This window comes from Camelina sativa, chromosome 17, assembly GCF_000633955.1.
Source record: "Camelina sativa cultivar DH55 chromosome 17, Cs, whole genome shotgun sequence".
Lineage (NCBI taxonomy): Eukaryota > Viridiplantae > Streptophyta > Magnoliopsida > Brassicales > Brassicaceae > Camelina > Camelina sativa.
The window spans coordinates 30417523-30442354 of record NC_025701.1 but is presented as its reverse complement, the minus strand read 5'-3'; the positions used below and the strand labels follow the sequence as shown (position 1 = coordinate 30442354).

General features: G+C 34.5%; 5 protein-coding genes across 7 annotated transcripts; 1 reads left to right on the top strand and 4 right to left on the bottom strand.

Moving 5' to 3' along the window:
* LOC104758417 lies at nucleotides 443-3378 on the top strand. The gene is made up of 2 exons (XM_010481283.2): nucleotides 443-1543; nucleotides 1974-3378. Exons 1-2 carry the CDS (start codon nucleotides 715-717, stop codon nucleotides 3236-3238), a joined length of 2094 nt encoding a protein of 697 aa, XP_010479585.2. The 5' UTR covers nucleotides 443-714; the 3' UTR covers nucleotides 3239-3378.
* LOC104758418 (UDP-glycosyltransferase 89A2-like) lies at nucleotides 4293-5804 on the bottom strand. Its single transcript, XM_010481285.2, has one exon. The coding sequence runs from the start codon at nucleotides 5724-5726 to the stop codon at nucleotides 4365-4367; it is 1362 nt and encodes a 453-aa protein (XP_010479587.1). The 5' UTR covers nucleotides 5727-5804; the 3' UTR covers nucleotides 4293-4364.
* LOC104758415 (UDP-glycosyltransferase 89A2-like) lies at nucleotides 8029-9678 on the bottom strand. The gene has a single exon (XM_010481281.2). It carries the CDS (start codon nucleotides 9514-9516, stop codon nucleotides 8143-8145), a length of 1374 nt encoding a protein of 457 aa, XP_010479583.1. The 5' UTR covers nucleotides 9517-9678; the 3' UTR covers nucleotides 8029-8142.
* Nucleotides 10241-12367, bottom strand: LOC104758414 (zinc finger A20 and AN1 domain-containing stress-associated protein 2). 3 transcript variants are annotated; one of them, XM_010481278.1, is made up of 3 exons: nucleotides 12222-12367; nucleotides 12029-12061; nucleotides 10241-11125 (listed from the first exon to the last, which is right to left on the bottom strand). In XM_010481278.1, exon 3 carries the CDS (start codon nucleotides 11121-11123, stop codon nucleotides 10602-10604), a length of 522 nt encoding a protein of 173 aa, XP_010479580.1. In that variant the 5' UTR covers nucleotides 11124-11125; nucleotides 12029-12061; nucleotides 12222-12367; the 3' UTR covers nucleotides 10241-10601. The 3 variants fall into 3 exon arrangements, with proteins under 3 accessions (XP_010479580.1, XP_010479581.1, XP_010479582.1); XM_010481279.1 differs by having other exon boundaries at nucleotides 12012-12061; nucleotides 12222-12361; XM_010481280.1 differs by having other exon boundaries at nucleotides 10241-11130; nucleotides 12222-12361.
* Nucleotides 14700-18162, bottom strand: LOC104758413 (AP2-like ethylene-responsive transcription factor PLT2). The gene is made up of 9 exons (XM_010481277.2): nucleotides 17957-18162; nucleotides 17612-17807; nucleotides 16913-17360; nucleotides 16732-16814; nucleotides 16589-16597; nucleotides 16379-16467; nucleotides 16172-16245; nucleotides 15946-16073; nucleotides 14700-15759 (listed from the first exon to the last, which is right to left on the bottom strand). The coding sequence occupies exons 2-9, from the start codon at nucleotides 17748-17750 to the stop codon at nucleotides 15014-15016; spliced, it is 1716 nt and encodes a 571-aa protein (XP_010479579.1). The 5' UTR covers nucleotides 17751-17807; nucleotides 17957-18162; the 3' UTR covers nucleotides 14700-15013.

Genomic DNA, 24832 nt, shown 5'->3' with positions numbered 1-24832 from the left:
AAGTCCAAAGCTGAACAAAGTTTCTGATAAATAAAAAAAAAGAAATATATTAATTAAAAATTAAATATTATTAGTGGCCTTTTAGACCATTATTAGACCACTTAGACCACTTACAATGGTTCGTTGTAAACAATATTACAACAGTGAAAAAAAAAATCCCACTACAATGGTTTGTGGTAAATGAAAAGTAAGTGATGTGGCAAATTTTGTGTTGATAAATATCAACACCCGTGAAAGTGGAAGGAAGAAGATAAAGGTGAGAGATGTTGTATTTTGATTGGTTGTTTAGATTTTGATTGGTTGTTTAGATTTTTATGTTTTTGATTTGGACACAGAAAAAAAAAACCCTTCTTTAGATAAAAAAAAAGTTTAGTCTCTAATAATCTTTTGTTTTAGCTTTAAATATCTCTTTTTTTTCTAAATGGATCCAAACAATAACCCTTTCAACACCTAAAATTCTTCTAATTACCCTTTCAACTACCCAAATCCCAACAACTATCATTTTCAAAATCAATCCCCCAACCAACCCCAACATATACCAAATTATGGTTATCCACCAAATTTTTTCATGCCCTCAGCTGTTCCAAACTATCGTCCATATCATGGATCGATGATGTCTTATCCATCTCAAGCACCCCCTTATTCTTCTACTCCAACGGTAATGAAACTGATTCGAATGTTGGAGCAACTGATTTTCCCGAGTTTTCTACACAAATGGCTCTTGGTGGTATTAGCGGTATTCATGAAGCCATTCCAGATGCAGAGGATTCAACTCCTGCTCGTCGGAGAAGTCCCAAATGGACCACTGAGCAAAATTTGGTTCTACTGAGTGGGTGGATTAAATTTGGAACAGACAGCATTATTGGCAAAAACCAAAAAGGTGAGTCATACTGGGGTAAAATTGCTGAATATTGTAATGAACATTGCTCATTTGATCCTCCGCGTGATGCAGAAGCATGCAGAAATCACTATAACTACGTGAACAAAAGCGTGAACAAATGGGTTGGCGCTTATGATAACGCTAAACGTATGCAACAAAGCGGGTGGTCGGAGGATGATGTATTGGCGAAAGCGCATGAATTATATTCAAGTGCTGGTAAAGGAAGTTTCAAATATATAAAAGAATGGCTTGCTATACGTGATCAACCACGTTATGGTAGTCAGGTAGGAGGAAATACTGGTTCTGGAAGCAGTGGATCTAAAAGAGCCCATGAGAGTGATGCTAGTGACTCAAACTCTGTAGGATCTAGTGCTCGTCCAATGGGAAGAGATGCTGCTAAGAAAAAGGCTAAAAAGAAAGGTAAAGGCGCAGCCTTGGAAGTGGTCAACGAAGAGTGGAATGAATTTAAACAATTCAAGGCACAAGAGTTGGATCGGTTGGACAAAATAGCTATGATGCAAAATGAGGCAAACCAATTGATTAAAGAAAAGACTGAGGCTAAAAAGATGAAGACTGAGGCTAAAAAGATGAAGATGTTTATCAAGCTAACTGAAAAGGAGAGTCTCGATGACAAGAGCAAAGAGCTGTTGCAGAAATTAAGCCACGATCTATTTGGAAATTAATTATCGTAAGTGTTATCTGTATTTTGTCACTTCATGCTTTAATAATTTGTGTTTGTCACTTTCTCCTTTAATAATTTGTGTTTGTCACTTTCTCCTTTAATAATTTGTATTGTCATATTATGCTTTAATAATGTATGTTTGTCACTTTCTCCTTTAATAATTTGTATTGTCATGTTATGCTTTAATAATGTTATCCATGATTTTCGGCTTTAAAAAAGAGAATATTATCTTATCTATAACTTTTGTATTTGAACCACTCAATTCGAATCCAAGGCTCCAATCATTCAATATGTTGGTTCCATTTTTCTATAAATTGGATCTCATTCTTTCATTAATTTACCAATACCATAAATCTCACCTTACAAAAAAAATCATAATGGATCCATCAGAATATCCTTTTGATATCGAAGCTTACAAGAGGCAGTCCGAAATTGAAGAGAGGTATATCATCAACCGGTTTAGGGAGCGTCGAAACAAAATAGAAGAAGACTATCCACCTCATAACAAGAGAAAATACGTCAAAAGAGATCATGCAGCAGCAAATCAAAGACTAATCGACGACTATTTTGCCAATGAACCTACATATGACGATGCAATGTTTCGTCGGCGATTCCGGATGCGAAAACATATTTTCCTTCGGATCGTTGGAGACCTATCAAGCAGCGACAACTACTTCACCCAACGATCTGACGCAGCCAAGAAAGAAGGTATATCTCCATTAGCAAAATGTACTACGGCCATGCGAATGTTAGCATATGGTGTAGCAGCTGATGCGGTGGATGAATACATCAAAATTGGAGGAACTACTGCTTTAGAGTGCTTGCGAAGATTCTGTAAAGGAATCATACGGCTGTATAAGCAAGAGTATCTCAGAGCCCCAACTCAAGATGACCTCCAGAGAATTTTACATGTTAGTGAGATGCGAGGGTTTCCAGGGATAATTGGGAGTATTGATTGCATGCACTGGGAATGGAAAAATTGTCCTACAGCGTGGGTAGGTCAATTTACTCGAGGAGATAAGGGAACCACCACTGTTATTCTTGAAGCAGTTGCGTCTCATGATCTATGGATCTGGCATGCTTTTTTTGGATGTCCGGGCACATTGAACGATATTAACGTTCTAGACCGTTCACCGGTGTTTGATGATGTTGAACAAGGAAATACTCCAAGAGCGAATTTCTTCGTGAACCAACATCCATATAATATGGCTTATTATCTGGCTGATGGTATATATCCTTCGTATCCTACTTTCGTCAAATCGATTAGGCTACCTCAAAGTGAACCAGACAAGTTATTTGCACAACGTCAGGAGGCGTGTCGGAAGGACATCGAACGTGCATTTGGAGTGTTGCAGGCTCGATTCAAAATCATTCGCGAACCAGCTCGCCTGTGGAACATAAATGATTTGGCTATCATCATGAGGTCGTGTATCATATTGCATAATATGATTGTTGAGGATGAACGAGATACATATGCTCAACATTGGACTGATTATGATCAATCTGAGGCAAGTGGGTCGAGTACACAACAACCATTCTCGACCGAAGTGCTACCTGTATTTGCAAATCATGTGTGTGCTAGATCCGAGTTGCGTGATTCAAATGTACATCACGAATTGCAAGCAGATCTAGTCAAACACATCTGGGCACAATTTGGAATGTTCCGTGGTGAATAAGATTTTCAAGTTTGTGAGTTGAGTTTATTGTATTAATTAAGTTATGAGTGTTTCCTTTACATGTTGTGTGCTTATTGTATTGTATTTTAAATTTATGTTCACTGTATGTGTTTTATTAATGATTATTTCTATTTCTCGTTTTTATTATTTGTAAAATTTTATGAGTGATTATTTCTATTTCTCGTTTTTATTAAATTATGAGTGATTATTTATATTTTCTCGTTTTTAAGTTTGATATTAATGGTGATTAATAATATGTAATCACAAAAAACATTAACATTAATAAAATAAAAAATATGAAATAAAAATGGTGGGGTAAGGTGTTGTAATTTTATTAAACAAAACCATTGTAGAGAGTAAAAGTTATGTATGTGTTGAATAATGATGTGGAAGAGAGAGAAGATGATGTGGAGTGTTAAAAGGAAAAAAGTGGGTGTTGTAAATGAGTAACCATTGTAGATAGTCTTAAGGGTGGAACTCATGAGCGTTGCTAAAAAAAAAAGTATTTTAATTGAAATAAGTGTAAACCAATAATAAGTGGACAGATGTATAAACAATATAAGAATCATTGTTTCCCACAGCAATCTGAAAGGATTTCTCTTCTCTCTCTTATCTTTTTAATATTTTATATTTTTTATGCATTAAAATTTTGGTAAAGCAAACACATAGCAACCACCACTAATGATGCTTTTATTAGAGCATCATTACTGGAACAACGTTGTCACGTTTCTTTAATAAAAAGAAAAAATATTATTTTAATTATTTATATATATTTATTACCTTTTATTAATAATAGCCATTTAAAAGCTGACACATGTTTATTTGAGAAGAGTAACGTTGCTTCCCTTGGTAACTTCAGTACTGTTTCTCTCCCTTGTTTCTTTTTTTTTTCATTATTATATATATATTTTTAAAGAACCCTTTGAATTAGTACCCCTCAGTAAAAATGACCTTAGTGATTTAACCTTAATAAAAATTAAATTATTGTTATATAATTAAATATATATATATATATATATATATATATATAAATATTAGAAACCGTCACCATTTTGACAAAAAAAAAAAAAAAAACCTTCACCATTTCTACAGTTGGAGGTGGTCTAAGTCATTGAGAATCATATCTTCAAAGAGAACTCAATTCTTTGACAAGCCTTTCTAAATCTTCAGTAGAGCTTCCTCCTGCTGCAGTTGCAGCTTGTGCCTTCTGTCCCATATCCTTAGCCCGAGCACGCATCTCGCGTCCGCCCTCACCCATTGTTTCACCTATGACCCGACTCAACTCATGCGGTTCAGGCACAGTCTTACCCCCTTCACATACACTAACCGCCACACCCATATGATCCACAAGCAACCTCGCATCTACAAACTGGTCAGCTTCCATTGGCCAAGCCAAGACCATTGTTCCGCTAGCCATTGCTTCCAACACCGAGTTCCATCCACAATGGCTTAAGAACCCACCAACCGCTACGTGACTCAACATAACCACTTGAGGAGCCCATCCTCTAACAATCTTCCCTCGACCTGCGACCCGATCCTCGAACCCATCGGGTATAGGATCTTTCTTAACCACCCAAACGAACCGGGTCATACTCTTTTCAAGACCAAGAGCCAGAGCATCACACTGATCTTTACTCAAAGCTTTTTGACTTCCGAAGCAGATGTAGAGCACAGATCCGTCTGGACATCCATCGAGCCAACTCAACAACGCCTTTGCGTCTACATCGGAATCAGAATCTCCCTTACGTAACCCAGTTGAAGAAAGCGGACCAACACCGAAAACACGGTTCTGACTCACGTTCTGCTTCACAAACTCCATGTACTCCTCTTCAAGACACTCACAAGAATTGAATATACAACCATAGCTTGAAAAATTGATGGCGCAGTCACTTTCATCTTGCGATGATGGAAACTGAGGGAACAACGCAGGGAGATGTTCTGTTCTGAAAACAGGGGAACCAGGAAGATCCGACAAACAGACAGGCTCAGTTGATTCAAAGACATGAAGATTGTCAGAGACAAAATGGAGAATCGAAGCTAAGAATGCTCCAGAGCTGAAGAAGGCAAAGCGAGGAACACCGAGGTCTTTAGTCCATGCAAGGAAGAAATCAGAGATGAGAGCGACGGGAGGATTAGGATGAGAACTTAACCAGTTGAGGATAGGCTCTCGAAGCTGACAAAGAGAAGCCATAATCAGAGGGTTTCCAGAACAACCGAGGTCTTTAACGTTTTCAACTCCGGAAGGGATCAAAGGATGGTGAGGGAAAGGTAAAGTTACGGCGGAAACGGAGGATGGGTGAGCGGAGAGAAGAGAAGAGAGGTAAGGAAGGTTTTTAGGAGTGACGATGACGGAGACTGTGAGGGCACGAAGACAGAGTTGATGGGTTAAGTCGAGAAGAGGAAGAAAGTGGCCTTGTGCTGGATAGGGAAACACCATGATGTGCGGTTTTAAACCGCAGCGTTTAGTTTCCTGTAGCGGCTGCGGCATTCTTCGTTCATCCCGAGGTTGTTGTGTTACGATGGTGGTGGTATGCAAATATACAATAATGTGTGGTAACGTACGTTGACATATGCATTGGCATTTTATATGTCTACATTATAATTATTGTGTCTAGATTTTTTGTTGACCAAAACAAGAAAATGTCTTTACTTAAATGAGATTAATATTGCATATATCTAAGTTTCAATTGAAACCAAAAAGGTAAAAAAAATAAAGAATAAAGTTAGTAAAATATTTGTATTTTTTTATCCTCTAAAAGTCTAAATAGGAAGAAATCTAAGTCAAATTGGAAATAAAAAGTAAATTTAAAATCATCACATTCCATTTTGTCTATATTTGACAGTTTTGACTACGGAATTTTAGAAGTAAATAGCATATTGTAAAAGTTTAATCAAAATTTTTTCTATATTTTTTATTAATCTGAAAGACGTAAAATTAAAAGAAAAAAATTGAAAATGCTGAAAATTTCATTCTATTTATATCTGTAAAATATATTTTTATTGCTACAGTTTTTGTAAAATACTTCCACACCTAGATTTCGTATTAAGAAAACGTACAATTATGATATTTTAAGGCTGGCCCGTGTAAGAGTGTAGTTAGTGTGAGTGGAGACAGACTTTTAAAAGCTGAATCAATCATAGAAGATGCGGTGCTGAAGTAAAACTAACGTACGCTTGTGCAGGGCTAGCCCGTACTCTGATGTGGCCTAAAGCTTAAAAAATTTAGTTGCCTAATTGCTATTTAGGGTAATTTGTTTTCAGTTAATATTGCATATAAATAACTGTAAAAATGAAAAGCTGGGAAGGAGGTTAGGGGTGTCGAACCGTAAAACTGTATGATATAACATGAAAGGGGAACCACTAGACTATATTGGTCTCACATGTGTGGCCTTCAAAACTGATTTATAATCGGTGGCCTAAAGCACATGCTTTAGCTGCCTTATGAACGGACCGGGCCTGCGCTTGTGAATCTCGCGTTTGAGAAAAATGACATGTGGCCATTGGTGAACTCACTGTAACGGCCAAACAAACCAGTGAAGCAACAACAAATCAGTCATCAGTGATAACTCAGTAATGAGGTTTACAACAATGTCTTTTTCTTCAAAATTCAGATTTGAGCTTATGAAGATAAAACTAGGTAAACTTTGAGAAATTTTCAATAAAAATGGTATAGTTGATGAAATAATAGGAAAATAAAGAAAATTTAAAAGTCTTACCCAACGAAATGAGAAAGGACTTAGCCTGAGACTTAAAGCTCCCATAAATATTGCAGTGAAAGGAGATTGGAGAACGCATGAGAAGAACTGTGGAAAGCTTTGGTATTGCTCCTGTGGCTCGGATTTTAAGCACAAGAGGTCGCTTAAGGACCATGTGAAGGCCTTTGGAAATGGTCATGTTTCTATTGGGATAGATAGCTTTGGAGGAGATCTTGAGGACTACTATGAGGCTGCTTCTGATATAGAGCAACAAAATGATAGTAACAACAATGAGTATTAATTAGGGGTTTTTGTTTCTTTGTTCTTTCATGCATCAGTTGATTTGTATGCATGTGTTCTTTAGTTTTGTTCTTCGGATCTTAGTTTGTTTTTTGTGCTGGTTTTTTTTTTTTTGACTTTTTTATTACTAAAGAAATTAACTAACTAGTTTTCTCCGTTAGCTTAAGATACTTATTTATTAATTAATATAGCAAATTAAAGACTTGTGGTGCAAACTTAATCAACAAGACAAGGAAAGCCTAATTAATAAAATTAAATGTATGAATTGTGGATACTTAGGTTTCGAAAATGTACACATAGGATCAAAACAAAAATGTACACATAGGTGTTTTTACCAATTTCAATCCATTCTTTTTGTTGTTGTAAACATGTATGTGTGCATTTTCAAAACCTATTATACAATACACTTGAGCGTTTGTAAACCAATGTTATTTGATCCTATCAAGTAAAATGACTAATGATGGCATGTGTCATGTGTGACTTTTCTCATCTCATTGATGAGATTGTTCTTTTTGTGTTGACTGGTGAGTAATTATTGAATCGAAATCCCAAATTTATAAAAATTTGCAATACTATTTATGTTATCCTGTTTTTATGTTTTTTTTTTTGGTAAAATGTTAAAAATTATTTATGAATTTACGTCTGTACATTGCTAGTTTTATGATATTTAAGATTTGGTATCTAAAACGGTTAAACCCAATTTTTTGCTTTGTCTTCTTTCAATAACATGAGAGGGTTTTTAAATTTGACAATCCATCTTCAATCTATTTTATTATATTTTTGTAGGTTCAAATTACTTTTGTCTTTGTTTTTGTAGGTTCAAATTTCTTTAATATTCAGGTAATGTTTTAACAACAATGAACCACATTTTTAAAAGGCTGTAATCATTGAGATTTGAGAATCATGTCTTCAAAGAGAACTCAATTCTTTGACAAGCCTTTCTAAATCTTCAGTAGAGCTTCCTCCTGCTGCAGTTGCAGCTTGTGCCTTCTGTCCCATATCCTTAGCCCGAGCACGCATCTCGCGTCCGCCCTCACCCATTGTTTCACCTATGACCCGACTCAACTCATGCGGTTCAGGCACAGTCTTACCCCCTTCACATACACTAACCGCCACACCCATATGATCCACAAGCAACCTCGCATCTACAAACTGGTCAGCTTCCATTGGCCAAGCCAAGACCATTGTTCCGCTAGCCATTGCTTCCAACACCGAGTTCCATCCACAATGGCTTAAGAACCCACCAACCGCTACGTGACTCAACATAACCACTTGAGGAGCCCATCCTCTAACAATCTTCCCTCGACCTGCGACCCGATCCTCGAACCCATCGGGTATAGGATCTTTCTTAACCACCCAAACGAACCGGGTCATACTCTTTTCAAGACCAAGAGCCAGAGCATCACACTGATCTTTACTCAAAGCTTTTTGACTTCCGAAGCAGATGTAGAGCACAGATCCGTCTGGACATCCATCGAGCCAACTCAACAACGCCTTTGCGTCTACATCGGAATCAGAATCTCCCTTACGTAACCCAGTTGAAGAAAGCGGACCAACACCGAAAACACGGTTCTGACTCACGTTCTGCTTCACAAACTCCATGTACTCCTCTTCAAGACACTCACAAGAATTGAATATACAACCATAGCTTGAAAAATTGATGGCGCAGTCACTTTCATCTTGCGATGATGGAAACTGAGGGAACAACGCAGGGAGATGTTCTGTTCTGAAAACAGGGGAACCAGGAAGATCCGACAAACAGACAGGCTCAGTTGATTCAAAGACATGAAGATTGTCAGAGACAAAATGGAGAATCGAAGCTAAGAATGCTCCAGAGCTGAAGAAGGCAAAGCGAGGAACACCGAGGTCTTTAGTCCATGCAAGGAAGAAATCAGAGATGAGAGCGACGGGAGGATTAGGATGAGAACTTAACCAGTTGAGGATAGGCTCTCGAAGCTGACAAAGAGAAGCCATAATCAGAGGGTTTCCAGAACAACCGAGGTCTTTAACGTTTTCAACTCCGGAAGGGATCAAAGGATGGTGAGGGAAAGGTAAAGTTACGGCGGAAACGGAGGATGGGTGAGCGGAGAGAAGAGAAGAGAGGTAAGGAAGGTTTTTAGGAGTGACGATGACGGAGACTGTGAGGGCACGAAGACAGAGTTGATGGGTTAAGTCGAGAAGAGGAAGGAAGTGGCCTTGTGCTGGATAGGGAAACACCGTGATGTGCGGTTTCAAACCGCAGCGTTTAGTTTCCGGTAGCGGCTGCGGCATTGCTCCGTTCATCTCGAGGTTGTTGTGTTACGATGGTGGTGGTATACAAATATATACAATAATGTGGGCGGATCTAGTGTCATGGGGTGGTATACAAAAATTTAAATCATCATTCTAAACTGTAAAGATTACGTTTGAATTAAAAAATGTTAAGAAAATGAGTAACTTAGTAAACATGTTATTATCTTCTTTGTTTTAAATTTTATATAGAGTTTAAATTTTTGTGATATTTTAGAAATGGAAACTCAAATTATACTTTTAAGGATAAATAATTTTATATGATATAGGATATTTTAGAAATGGAAACTCAAATTATACTTTTAAGGATAAATAATTTTATATGATATATGTTTTCTTTTGTAGTTTTTATATGTAGTAGATGTAGTAGAAACCAAAAAAATTGGTGTCATATGAATCAATCATAGAATATGCGGTGCTGAAGTAAAACTAGCGTACGCTTGTTTGCACAATCTCGCGGTTGAGACAAATGACATGTGGCCTTGGTGAACTCACTGAAACGGCCAAACAAACCAGTGAAGCAACGACAAATCAGTCATCAGTGATAACTCAGTAATGAGGTTTACTACAATGTCTTTTTCTTCAAAATTCAGATTTGAGCTTAAGAAGATAAAACTAAGTTAACTTTGAGAAATAGTTAATAAAAATGGTATCGTTGATGAAATAATAGGAAATTAAAGGAAATTCCCATTGAAGGACTTAGCCTGAGACTTAAAGCTCCCATTGAAGGACAACCATAAGGTCTTTTAAATAAGCTTTCATGTAGCTACAGATACAAATCTCAATATGATACAAGACCAGACGGGGAAACACACAGTGCTCATAAATAAGAAGAAAGAAACACATCAAAGCATTTTTTTTTAAGAGCACATATCTCTGCTTGCAAACAACAGATAATAGAAAGTTTCACACCATAAATATTGCAGAGAGATGGAAGAAGCTAGAGATCAAGCACGCTTTTCATTCGACCTTTATATAAAACCTTTTTAACATGAGAGAGATACTTGAAACCAGACACTGACAGGAGGAAGGAGACATCACCGGTGGACCTGAGGAATCAGAGAAGTTTACTTAGAATTTCAGATTTTGTCAAGCTTCTCTGCTTTCACAACTGGGTTCGCTTTAGCTATAGCTTCTTGCGCAGCAGCATGGTAATTGAAGGAGCAGTCATGTATGTCTGCATAGCGGTGTGTACCGCAGAAGAGGTTACCACAGCGACATTTGAATCCAGTCAGGCCAACCCGCTTATTGCAAGTAGTACATCGGCTTGGTCCCTTTGGTTTTGCAGCTTCTTCAGGTGCTACTACCTCTGCAACGACTTGCACAGAGGATGGCTGTACAGAGACAGCCATCGGCTCAACGGATTTGGTTTCAACATCAACCAACGCAGCGGTAATGGTTTCCTTTATGATGTTGCTGGATGATGATGTTCCAGACACTGCAGAAGCAAACTTAGCCCCTTGTTCCTGTTGAAACAACATATCCTTGTGACACTTTGAACACATGTTCATTGTGGCAGCGCTTCCAAAGAAACCGCAGTTGTTGACGCATAACTTAGGACCTTCAGGTGGGCTTTGGCATCCTGTCTTGTCGTGATCCATTTCTGCACTTAAATAACAGTCATCCTCAGTTACAGTAACACATAAGAAACAAAACAATTCTCAACAGATTCACTATAAGTACACATAAACCCCTTAGCCGCCTTGGTGACAAAAGATAAGCAGATGACCATATTCTTTTCATGAATCATCATATCACTATACATCTATAACCACACTAGCTATGAGCCCCTTCCTATAAATGAAGATTTCAAATACGTACAAGGAAGAGAACAGAAGCAAGCCTAGAACAATTTTTCTACTAACACTAGAACCTGAAAACGCAAACAAATCCTACTAAAATCTGACATAAGCTACCCAAGATAACATAAGTATCTAGATTACCTTGCAGCTAGTTGAAAACAGAAGCGTAAATGAATCATTTTGTAAATAGCAGAGCAGCTAATCTTATGTCTATTTTCAACACTACTGAGAAAATGAGCTTCTTATATCCTCATAAAGCTAAAAACTTTCAAAGCAATTCATTTCAAACTTCCAAAACATGCAAAACCCCACAGAATTAAATCTAATTTCCATCAAACACTACCTTTCTTCTTAGAAATGAAATGTTAAAAATCCCCTTTTTTTCTCATTTCAGCAAAACAGTTACAACTTTCAGTGAAATTCATAACAAAACTCAAAAGCATACAATACCCACATAGCTAATCTCAGTTTCAAACCAATACTACCTCTCTTTACCCAAATGAAATCTTCAAAAATTACAACTTTTCCATAGCAATTCATTTCAAATTTCCAAAACAGACAAAAACACACATGCAAATATTACCCAACAATCTCAAATCATGAAACAGTCGAGAACCATGTTTAAAAAAGAATCCACATCAAGAGCTTACAATTGAACCCTAAAATGAAGCTAAGAAATCAAATTACCAAAAAGCTAATCTCACCTGTTTGCCCTTGTAGCCTTGATCGATCGGTCCCTAATCAATAAAAAGGAAACAAAACCCACCACATGAGTCGACAGAACAAAACCCTCCAACACAGAGGAGACATCGAAATCGAAAATGAAAAAAAATAACCAAAAGCAGATAATAAAGGCAAAAGAGCGAAAACAGAGAAGCAGAAGAGAAAGCCCCTTACCCTACGAATCTCTCAGAACAAGATCTTCTCTGCTGGAGAGATCCAGCAGAAGCTGAGAGGTAGAGGAGAGAAAGAAAGAAATAAAGATCGATTTTTTAGGCTTCTTTTTTTTTTTTTGGGTATCTCTCGTCGATTTTTTTTTTGTAGCGACGTTTATAAATTTTCATTTCACACCGTTTGTGTTATAGTCGGCTATGACGTGTACGCATCTAATTGGCTCTTTCTTTTGATATTTTTCTTTTTTGTTTACTCATTTCAAATTTTCAATTAATTTTACTTTTTAATATGAAGAAAAGTTATTTATTGCTTCCAAATGTTAACTCACTTTTTTTGAAACGGAAACTAGAGATTACATTTTTCAAGAACATAACCAATAATTTGAAAATGACATAAGCTTTTTGGTTAATATCTAGAATATATAATATATACCTAGATTTTTTAAAAGTTTTTCATGGCTATTGTATTATTAATTTTTGTGATTTTTTATTTTTAAAAATATTCTTTATATTTCGAAAGTTAATATCTCAAATGGAACAAAGTAATGTAATGCAGATACCAAATTTATGATCAAATTTCTTTTTCTTTTTTACTTTCTCATATCTTTAGAATCTTTAAAATTGATGGACTGAGATTTGTGATATTATTTGCCAAAATTATGTTAACTCAATTTACAAAAATTCCAGAAGTTTGAAGACAAAAAAATGGGAGCAGATTAGCTATTGTAGTATCCCTCCTTGGTTTGGACCATTTGTTGAAAGGGAAGACAGAACATGTTTGATTAATACTGTTATAAAATCGCATTCACCACAATGCTTTCAAATAAAAAAAAAATTAACTAACTATTCAGGCAAATCAAATCTGAAATTCCAAACTTGTCTCCTCGATGCTTCAGCTATAGTTTGCCTCAGAACCACATTAAACTTCATGTCAGTGGCTGTTTCAATTTTCTGTTATTATAATCGGGAGGATGATTTCATAGAAATGATGACAACATGATTGGTTGGTATGGTTGTTGTCTTCCCTCTCTCTTGACTAGATATTACTTCTATGTTTTATTGGGTTTGTAATGGGTTGGATCAAAATGGGACTTAAATTCTGTTGGGCTTCGAAAACAAAAATTGGGGTTTAGGGGGAAATAGTGTTATTTTATACTTCAAATTAAAGAGACATGTATGCAATATTGAGGTATAAAATAGCTTTTTGGGTTTAGGACATTCTTGTATCTTATTTTCATGCAATTTAATTAGCATATTTGTATTCAAAAATCATAATATTATTTTTTTAAAATATGTTAAAAGCAAATTAGTTACTTGTGGTTTAAATCTCCACCATCATAAGTTCATAACCTATAACATTATAAAGATTATGTTGCTTAAAGCTTAGAGATTAAAAAGAGTCTGCGGACAAATACACGTTGATTAGACTTGATTTTCCCAAATAAATTCAAAGTATTTGATGGTTGAAACAAGACGAAGCAGAATATTTTGAATGGTCAAAAAGGGCAAAAGAATATAAAATATAAACAGCTATTCATAATTAATATCAGTTCTATCAAACTTCTTCTTGATTAAGTTAAAACCTTGATTGTTAGTACAACTATGGACAAGGCCAATAATGGATAAAAAAAATAGGATAAAAAACCAATTGTTTGATAAAAAAAAGCATGCAAACGAGTCATACCTTGAAGTGTATAAGATCATTTATCATAGAGAAACAGTCCTTCTAAATAAAGAATTTGGTTAAATTCTATAAGAATGATCCAAGGTTTGGTGCTTAAAGCAGTGGAGAAAACTTGTAAAAATTTAGAGGATGAAGTAAAAAGATTTGAAAGACAGAATAGATAAGATGATGAACTGAATAATTATGTAATTCTGTATTATTAGTTTTATCAATAAAATATTACATATTTAGAAGCAAAAATAAGTATTAACAAAAGGATATCGTCGACCCCTATGAAAGAAAAGAAACAAAACGGTCATTGTGTAAGTTTGGTTCAAGATCAATTTTATATTTTAAAAATTATATTTCAAAATGACCCTCTACTTACAAAATAATTATATTTTAAAAATTTTACTCTTCGTCTTTATCTTTTTCCAATTTGATTTTGACAACGATCTCAAGGGCTTTTAGTTTGTTACTGACCTTTTGACCATAAATCTTTAATCAAACTCTGAATACATGTAGCAAAGACGTTATATGTTTCCTTGCTTTATGGTTGGACTATATATATATATCAAAATCTGATGCATGCTGAAACTGAGACAGTGGTATCTTTTCTAAGGAAGATGGTGTTATCAAAATTATTTCTGTTAACACCACTGCAGCCAGACATTCATTTTCTTGATTATCCAAAGGTTCTTCACCTTTCTCTGGTTTTATTAAAAGTTGATCTTGAAGTTGAGACAAAGTGTAAACAAAACGCCATTTACACTTGACAGTACTTACACTGAGAAATAAGCTGGTCTAATCAAATAAAAATAAAGGAACAATAAATATCTTTCATTATAAACGAATACAAGTTTGAGAAATTAGTCAGAAGGGTTAGCTTTTAAACAAAATTTGGGTACTTCTACGCTTACTATAATACCCATAAAAACACTAACCCTCGAGGACTCTGTTAACCGCCGTCTAGAAGTTTATCATCTTCGCCGTCAAAAGTAAAAAAAAAAAAAAAAATGAAACCCTAAATCCTCTACTAATCAAGAAGACACCAGCCGATCTTAAGAAAAGTAAAGTAGCTAATTATTCCATACCCTACCTTGCCTCGCAAGAACCACAGAGCTGTCATATTTTTATTCGTTCCACATCGTGAAAACACCTCCGGGATTCGATCCCTGAACAGACTCTCCAGTACTCCATCCTCCGTACCCTGTGGCTCCACCAGAAGGAGGCATATCGTAATCGACTTTCACGTCAGGAAACTCTTCCTCAGCCGATGATCCAACGGTTGAGCTTGACCCAATACCAATCCCATTGTTTCCAAGAAACCCTAAAGTGTTATTATTATCAGAGATAAAGCCATGAAGCAAGCCAGGGTTACTCTGAAGATAAGCATTGTAGAGCTGCGAGTTGTGACCAGAAGACTGCATGTAATTATTGGTTTGTTGTTGGTGAAGATGAAGCTGTGTCTGAATGTAACTATAGGAATCATGAGCGCTAGTATTATACTGAGACATATCGTTGTTGTTCTGTAGAGTAAGTAAAGGCTGATGATGAAGATGCTCAAAAGGTTGTTGAATGCTTAGTGGGTAAGGTTGAAGTTGAAGCCAGGAGCTGGAAGCAACAGAGGTCGAGCCGCTCCCTGCACCATACTGATGGAAATTTGAACCGATAGCTATCATTTCCTCTCGTTTTCTTGATGATTCTAGAGCTTGAGCTTCTTTGAGACGTTTAGCCGCACCACCTCCTATAGGAAGTGTGTTGCTCTCTAGGATGGCTTTCACATCGTAACGGTTTATCTCAAAGTTTGTAACCGCGTTTAGACCTCGGAATTTTATTGCAGCTATGTCGTATGCTTCTGCTGCTTCTTCCTCCGTGCCTAAGCAAAACATACGAACTAATATAAGCCATGACCATCTATATAGACGTTTATACAAAACTTATATCTGTATATAAATTTAAATCCTTTTATAAACTTACATTAGACGTCTCCAAATATATTAAGATGTGATTTGAGAATTATATATCCACGGTTTATATAAGACGTATTCGTATTTATACTTACTGAACGTTCCCAAGTAGAGATCTTTGTTTCCGGCAACTCGTCCGATCCTTGCTTGCCATCTTCCATGTTGATGATGTCTTGTTACTCCTCGATACATGGATGCACCACGTGAGAATCCACTACTTTTCCTGCAATTGATTACGCGAGGTTCTTTGGTTATATTAGAATGCTGTCATTTCTATTTGACATAATACATTCAAGTTCTGAATAAAAAAGAGGAAACCACCTTCTTATAGAGGCCACAAACTCTTGTCTCGTCATGTGTTTCATCTCCTCTACTTCCTTCTCATAGCTAGTTATCTAAACAACAACAAAATAATAAAAAATAATAAAAAAAATAGAGAGAGAAGGAAATAATGATATTATCGTCTATTACAATTTACAATTACAAACACCTATTTATATTCCTGAAAATTTGAAAGATTTCACTTACCGGAAAGTTGGTAGTAGTAGAGGGACCCCAATACTTAAGTGCAGCTAGATCATATGATCGTGCTGCTTTCTCTTCTTTGTCATACCCACCTGAGTTTATCATCCGATTATATAAGTATAATACAATGGCACCATAACGAGAGGAAACAAGAATTAACAATATGTGGTTGTAGTTTAGTGATAAGTATTAAAGAACACAAGAATCATTTACCTAAGTAGACTGAAGAGATTTCGAAGATGTTCAAGATTCAAGCATCAAGAAGAGAAGAATAGAGAGAAACATAATTAGTCCAAAATCAAATTTTTGATATGAGAAAAAAACAAAATAATCAAATAATCATATAATTCACTTACCTTGTCTTCCTTTCCTTGATTGTCCTTCTCTTCTACAGCTATTGTCCCAAAGATGAGCTTCATATCTACCGGTCCATCTGTGTCTATAACATCCAAAAAACACATAGCATATTTATATACTAATTTAGTTATATATTGTACTAAAAAATGAGAATAAATTAAAAGTGGAACTCATTAAGACCTTGTAACGCCACGATAGATAGAAGTTCGTTGTCCAAAAGTTTCCAAAGTTCGTCTCGGTGTAGCCTCGACAATGGCTCCTCCACTTGTATTAGTAGTGCTGCTACTATTATCGGCGCTGGTCTCACCTGGCGAAGCTTTCACGGTGGCGGCTGCTGCAACATCAGCTCCGGTACTTCCCATGGAAAGAGTGAGAGATTGCAAATTGTGTGCACTCTCTTGAAGCTCATAATTATTAGGAGTGTTAGAAGCACATGTGACAACTGTAGGTAACAAGCTATTGGTTTGGAAGTAGTAATCAGAGTCGTTGGTTTGATGAATGTCGTTGTAAGGTACGAGGTTGTGGTCGGGTTGATGATTATCCGATTTGTTCACTCCTAAGAAATCAGCCACTTTTGGAATCTCTCCACCTTGGCCGCCTCCACTGTGTGGATTGATCATATTCCATTCTAAGAAAGCATACAATTATAATTAATTATTTTCGTGAACTCAAACAAAAATCTGAAAAAAGTCCAAGACAAAATATAAACATAACCATCTTTAAACATGTGCAATGATGCCTTCGATTTTACATATGTCTAAAAATTTGGACCCTTGGTTTTTTAAAAACTTTTAAACATAACAAATGTTTAATAAAAGAAATGCATTAAGGCTTTGAATATGAACATACATATACATAAATGTGTGTGCATATATATACCTTGGTTTTGAAAAGGATTGTCCATATTGTCGTTGACCAACCCAAGATTGAAATGAGAGTTTTGTGATGAGTGGATGTGAGGGGGCAAAGAAGAGTGAGTCGGTGATAGAGGAAAACCAAGCCAGTTGTTAGAATTCATTTTCTGTTTTCTTCTTGGAATCAAATCTTTAAATCACAGAGAGATATAATATCTGATCTGCAATGATAGGGTGAGAAGAAACAGAAATTGATTAGAGACGTATCACAAGTTCACAACTCATAAGATATTAATTAATTAAAGGCAAGAGAATTCAAAGAATCGCAAGTTCAATGAAGAGAAATGATATGATGATGAAGAGAGATTACTTGTCAAGGGTTGAGGAGAAGAAGAGATCTAATTTTACTTTCTCCAAGTATGGCTGCAAATAGAATCCTTGCCTTACTCTCTTTCTCTCTCTGACTCTCTCTCTAAAAACTCTATCTCTCTCTCTCTTCGGTAACTTGAGGGTTTTAAAGAAAGGAGACGAAGATCATTTGTGTTAAAGTCTTTCAAGATATTTTTTTAGGAAGCTAAACAGGTTTTAAAGTTAAACCTATTACATGGCTCGCTTTAAATGGCTTTCTTTGTATAATCTCATTAAGGAGGGATTGATGTAATTTTATTATCAACCAGAAAAAAAGATTTTTTTTAAAAGAACAATAAAAAAAAGATGCAGGCAAGTAGAATTTTATTAAGTATCATGAACAACCACATATTATACATAAAATGATACATTGAAGGGACTTATACAAAATACAAATGTTACGCTTCATTTTTAAACCAAATAGTAATATCTGTTTGGCAGATCTGAATATGATATTGCAATAAATAGGGACACGAGTGTCGTAAATAAGACAAATCTACGCTTCCAACTGAAAAAGTCCAAACCCTAAGTCTCTCACTCTCTCTCTAAGAACCATACAAAATTAAAATCACCCTCTCTGTCTCTCTCTCTCTAAAATCACCCCACTTGGATTATTGGAACTCACGTCCCTCGTTTAATGCGATTAATGACTCCCCAAAGCCCAGCATTCCCACACTCCGCAAATCATCTCTTACTCTCTCACCATTGACCATTCATTCTCTCTCTTACATCTTTACATAAGTACATTTTTTTTTTTTTTTGAAAATATATGAATTTCATTAAACCGAAAGTTTGCTGAAGTTACAAAAGCTTTATACAGTCCTCATCCTTTGCTCAAAAAAATAAAAACAAAGAAGGAGTGAACAGTGTCATAGATATGAGTAGGTGAGCCTAGCCATATTTCAACCAAACGAGGAGAAGATTTTTGAATTGTCGTCTGCTCTGTTTTGCCAGGATGGCATCACGAATCTGCATATCCATATTCTTACATATCCATATACATGTGTACGCGCAAGGCTACGTATTCGTATCAGTCTACGTGTACACATACATGCAATCTCATTGAAAATGAGTCAAAGATAATATACATAAAACAAGAATTGGATCGATCTTCTTAAACTATACTAGTAGTATATTTGTAGATCCCCGAGTTCACTCATCTCTTCTGCATGTGTGTACGGACATGCAATATTAAATGAGACTGAGTTAATTAGTTAAATATTAACAAAGCACATTTGGAAAGAGTAAAAGCCACTCTTCGTTCAAAATAATTTGAATATGATCGAGTACTAAGAGATTAATATAAAAAATGTTTTCGAATACCTTAATCGTAATTTTTTAGTAAGAATATACTTACTTAATTTTCCTCCTGTAAAATGGAAATTATAAACTAAAAAAAAAAGGCGGAATTTTGTTTTGGCTTTCCCGAGTTAAAATCTGTTGACCGATTAATTGGATTTCGCACCCGTCAAAGAGAGATATTGTTTAGTGATTTAAAATTAAACAATTCTACTAATAAAGATGGCCTAATATTTAAGTGTTAAAGCTATAATTACTTATGTCCTATGCACACTAGAAGCATGTATTGTGCTAGGAGCCAGCTCTTTGTTTAGTCGCATGCCTTTGTGTCATCCATAACACCGTTCCTATTATTGTATGTGTGGACATAATAAATATATATCTAACATTAAACACCGTAAGATAGAATCAGTCAATATTTAACACTAAACACTTGAACAAGAAAAGAAAACGAGTTCCCATGTGAAGATAATATAGTATTAATTCCTTGGTACAAAATAATTTTAAAGTTTTCTTCTCCATACTCTACTTCATTAGATCAATTATCACTTTATATATTCCAAAATATTACATAGGTATCGAATAATCCACATTTTTAACTGAACAAAAAATAAACTTTCTTAGATCGATGCCTAACTATATAATCATGTACGTATACTATAATATCATAGTGATCTCAATATTAGGAGGAAGTTTTAATTTTTATCAAGAAAAAAAACTGTTTGATTTGGCACAGGAAGATAACATATATCTTCTTGCTTTTTAGACACACAGATCATATATAATTACAATGTTTTAATTCTATAAATGCAAACGCACAAACCAACGTTTGAAACAATCACATTATATAAAAAAGGATTTTGACTATGGTTAAATGAACCATGGGACATTGGTGATATATTTAACAAAAGAAAATAAGTGAGAAAAGAACAATGTTTGAGAAAAATGATATCTAGCTAGTGTCTATATTTTTATGTGTTTTGATCAAATCAACACTTCTTTGTTTTGAGCAAATGATAATATCAACAGTAAAACTAATAAAGAACGAACGTACAAACCAATATATTTTCCAAACAATGTAACATTTAATATTTTTCCACTGCCAGAAAAACAAAAGAGGGTTAACCGTAGCCGGTTAAGTATATAGGTCTACTTCAAAGAAAGTTCTGATTCTATAGTTTATCTTAAACATCTACTTTGAAAGATGCTTAAGAAGGTAAAAATGTCTATATTATAAAATTTCTGTAAATAAAAAATAAGTTTCCTTTTTTCGCTTTCTTCCAAACTGAACTTATGCAGAGATCAGACTGCTGCCTCTGAAATAATTAATGCTCCTAGAATCTAAAGAATAATAATCAAATAGCAAAATAGTGTAACAGACTGATCATATGATTGTATATGTAAGGAAACAGTGATCATATGATTCACAATATTTTAGAAGTTTTATAACTTTTTTTAAGTAAAACAACAGACAAGAAAAGGAATCATGCACCTGTTTAAATTGGCTGTTGTCATTTTACGACACTTTCCCGCCAAATTAATGACTTTTTCCTATATTAAAGATATTAAAAAGATGAGTTTGACTGAAGGAAGGTAACAAGCCAAAATGCATGTTTAGCATTTCAAAGATCTAACTAAAATTTTAAATTCAACATTAGTAATTGTCCTTGACAAGTAACAACTAAAATTATCTACTAGAATATCCAAAAAAAAATTCTTAATCATGCAGATGATAAAATTGTAAATTGTCCAAGAACATTGACGCTTTCTAGGAAGTTCTTTTGTAGATAATAGATGTCATTATCTGTAAAGTACTCATCAAAACAAGTTCGGGGATCTTTAAAGCAAAAAACAACATTTTATCCAAAAAAGAACAAAGGTAAGGCGATAGTAGGAATCAGACAAAAGAAGAAGAAAGTATAAAATAAATGTGGAAAAAGGTTTTATGACAGAAATAAAGAAATGGAGTGATTACAAAAGATCAAAGCGAGGTCAATATATATGAAAAACCGAAGTCTTCTGGTCGTGTCTGAATAAATTAGAGAAGAAAGAAAAAAAGCTTACACAGAAATTGGGAAGAATCTAAAGGAATTGAAATGTGTGTCGATAAGAGAGAAGAGAGGGTGCAATTTGCTGACTTTTGCCACCGGCTAACACCGGTCATTTAAGTTTTTTTTTTCCGCCACATTTCAGATTTTGCTGCCTTATTCTTGTATTCTTGTAATATCGTCCACCCTCACGTGTCGATTTATTCGATCAAATATATTCTGTTCCCAATTAGTGGCTTTGCATGCGTTCTACAAAATTGACAAAAGAAATGCATAGAGAAATTGAAGTTGGTAACGAAGATAGATCCGACCGCCCCTGTAGTGGATATAAATAAGTTTTTAAAAAAATAAAAAAATCAGTGGAATCCAAAGTCTGAAACCTAAACTAATCCCCAAATCGAATTTACTTACAGTTAGAAGTGTTTATGGATAGCCAAGCTCCAAGGTTACAAGGTACAATATATTCTTATGAAATTTGGAAAAATATCGATCCTTATCTTAAACTCACAAAAGGAATTCACACTTTAAACGGAAGCCACCAACACATCACAATATGGTTGATTTAAGATCAATTTTCTTTAAAAATATAGATTTCAAACCTTACACCTGCGGGTAGATACTTTGAACCAATTCTACACGTAGTAATTTTACATAAATACGCTATATTGGACGCATGCATGCATCTTAAATACATGAATTAAACGATGTGCAAAACCTTATAAATTAGTGTATATTAGTATGGATTTTCAGTGTCAAAGCTACGTAAATACGATTGTGGAGTGTACACCATTATATTCTTGTTTTCATCCTTTTTAATTTCTCAAGTAAAATGAAAATATACAACGTGCCACCATTGATGTGTACATATCTGTAAATCCGTCATTAGTTTATACATTAGTTAAAATCAAAATTATACATTTTAAAGCAATATATACTCCTTTATTTTATCTGTAAATATATATATATATATATATATATATATTATATCCATATAGTATATAGATGTATATGTCTTTTATGACATTTTATTTGTATATTAAATATGGTCTTAAAAATTAATATTACTTTTAAAAATGCATAGAACATATATATAAGACAAAAAATTTTAAAAAAATTCGTAATACAATATACTCTTAAAGTTACTGTTTTAAAGTACTGGAAAAGATAATTAGAAGTTAGTCAATAAGTTACAAAACAAATCTTGGGAAGCTAGCATGTTTAGAATAAAGAGGTAACTAATCAACTTGGGTGACTGAATAACAATAAAACACAATAGAACCATTATTTATGTTTCGTGTTTCTCTTATTTAGCGAGTCCATATCATACTAGTATAAGATTGTGTCCTTGATGAATTCCATGCTTCAAATCTTGTGCAAAGAAACAAAGTTGATCGAAACGAAATCCTAAACGCACATATTGTTGTTATGCAGTTTTAGTAGGTTTAGGTATTAGAATGCCACTTATTGAAATCGTCGACTTTACTCGAACAAATCGTTTAATTTAATGATGTACATTTAATTCACCCTTTAACATTACATTTACACCAGTACCATACTATCTACATCATATCATTCTCTCTATGCGGTACGTAGCCGGTAAACAAATTAATGAATCAATTTCAGCATGTGATGTCTATATATACATAAAGAACGACACAGTTGAAATAAACTAGAATACACTAAATATCACACAAATTCGAAATGAGATCAACTTTGTTATAAACATACAAATTAATGTACGAGCTATTCATCCGGTTTACTTCTTGTCACGTAAAAGTGTTTCCTTCAATTGGTTAGTTTAGTCTCATAAGTTAAACTCTCTAAACAATGTGTCCTCTATGAAAACATAATTTTGAAAATATATCCAACCAATTAATCGGAATTTTTTTTGGATTCGGTCGCATGCAATGCAAATAAATATGTTTTGCAATACTTAAAGAAGGACTATCAGCATAAGCAAAGAAAGTCCACCGATTGTTAAGTTCAAATCTATTTCAGATATATCAGGATTTAATTTGAAATAAGTAACTAATCCGATGGTATAAAAGTGGGAGGCCGTGATAAAAGTATTATACGTTCACAATTTATCACGTACGTAGTATTATTTTTTACGACTCCAACATTTCTTTAAATTAGTATACGTACGATTTTTTTATATGAATGTAAGTGAATAACACGAAAACCGGTGGAAATTTCTTGGGAGGCAAGAGAGAGAGAGAGAGGTTCACGGGAATCCAAAGAAAAGCTTTGGAGAGTTTCAATGGTGTGTAGTGTGTGGTGGGAGGAATCGCCGGAAAAGTGCTCGTGTCGCCTCGAGATGACCCTCTTTTTCATTTCTTTACAATTAATCAAATTGTATCAGCTTTAGTATTTTTGTTTTTGTTTTTGTTCTTGCGGTCTTGAGAACAATTAATACTAGAGTTTATAGGGTTTGTCTTTGGAAACAAACATGATGTCGCATCATAGTTGCCATATAGACTCTAAAATAACTAATTTGCTTCTACTCTATTTGAATGATCCCAAAACAAAAACAAAAAATTGATCTATGTTGCTAATTTGGCGTTTATGTTTGTTTTTAAGGTCTTATTGGAATGTAGGTGTGGGATTGTGTAAATTTTTAGATGGCTTTCACTTTAAAATAGAAATGGCAATTATGATGATGTTAGACTGTATAAAACTTTACTGGAATGTTTACGAAATGCGCGAACTTGTGGTAGAAACATGTGTTAGAAAACAATGTTTTGCATTCGACTGTTAGAAGAAAAAATTTGTTATTGGTTACATATTGGGGTTCGGTGTCCCACCACTTTTAGTTTTGTTTCCAAAATCCAATGACACTATCACACTACGTTTTGTGTTTAGATTATAATTTTATTGGATCGTTTGCCTGCTTTTTTCGAATAAATCAATGGCCCAAACTGTCCACACACTAGAGTTACGCCGTCTAATGGGCTCACATAAGGTTCATAATTTGAGATTATTTTACATAATTTGTTTTAGCCCAATTTGTTTAATTTGAGAATTTGTTTTAATCACCAATTTTACATATTAGTATATATCGTTTATTGAACACCTTATAATATATATTTTTAAAATAATCTCACTTAAGTTATAAGTTTTCTAATTTTTGTTCACGGGAATCCAAAGTAATAACAAACCAATCATAAACCAATTAAACCCAGATATATGAGGTAATAGATAAGAAGTATGGAATCAGAGAGATTTAGGAATAGAACTTTTGATTTATGGAGACCTAGATTGAGAAATGTTTTTTCGGAGATATATAAGACGTTGTCAAAGTTCTGGCGCTATCTGATATGATATAATAGTTTTCATGGCGAAATATGACATTTTTCCATTTAATTTAGATACTGAAATATTAATCATAATATTATGGGTGCATCCAAAACGTAGCTGATTCCAAACATTTCATAGAAAAAAAATTGTAATTTCCTTTCCGTCTATTTGCATATCATTTCATGTAGCATATG

Excerpts from the sequence above, each read along its gene's own strand:
- LOC104758418 (XM_010481285.2), bottom strand. The coding sequence starts at position 5,726 with ATGCCGCAGCCGCTACAGGAAACTAAACGCTGCGGTTTAAAACCGCAC.
- LOC104758413 (XM_010481277.2), bottom strand. The coding sequence starts at position 17,750 with ATGAATTCTAACAACTGGCTTGGTTTTCCTCTATCACCGACTCACTCT. Across the intron at positions 17,361-17,611 it reads CAATCCTTTTCAAAACCAAG|AATGGAATATGATCAATCCA; the intron begins GTATATATATGC and ends ATGCTTTCTTAG. Across the intron at positions 16,815-16,912 it reads ATCTATCGTGGCGTTACAAG|ACACAGATGGACCGGTAGAT; the intron begins GTCTTAATGAGT and ends TGGATGTTATAG.
- LOC104758417 (XM_010481283.2), top strand. The coding sequence starts at position 715 with ATGGCTCTTGGTGGTATTAGCGGTATTCATGAAGCCATTCCAGATGCA. Across the intron at positions 1,544-1,973 it reads GCTGTTGCAGAAATTAAGCC|CTTACAAGAGGCAGTCCGAA; the intron begins ACGATCTATTTG and ends TTGATATCGAAG.
- LOC104758415 (XM_010481281.2), bottom strand. The coding sequence starts at position 9,516 with ATGAACGGAGCAATGCCGCAGCCGCTACCGGAAACTAAACGCTGCGGT.
- LOC104758414 (XM_010481278.1), bottom strand. The coding sequence starts at position 11,123 with ATGGATCACGACAAGACAGGATGCCAAAGCCCACCTGAAGGTCCTAAG.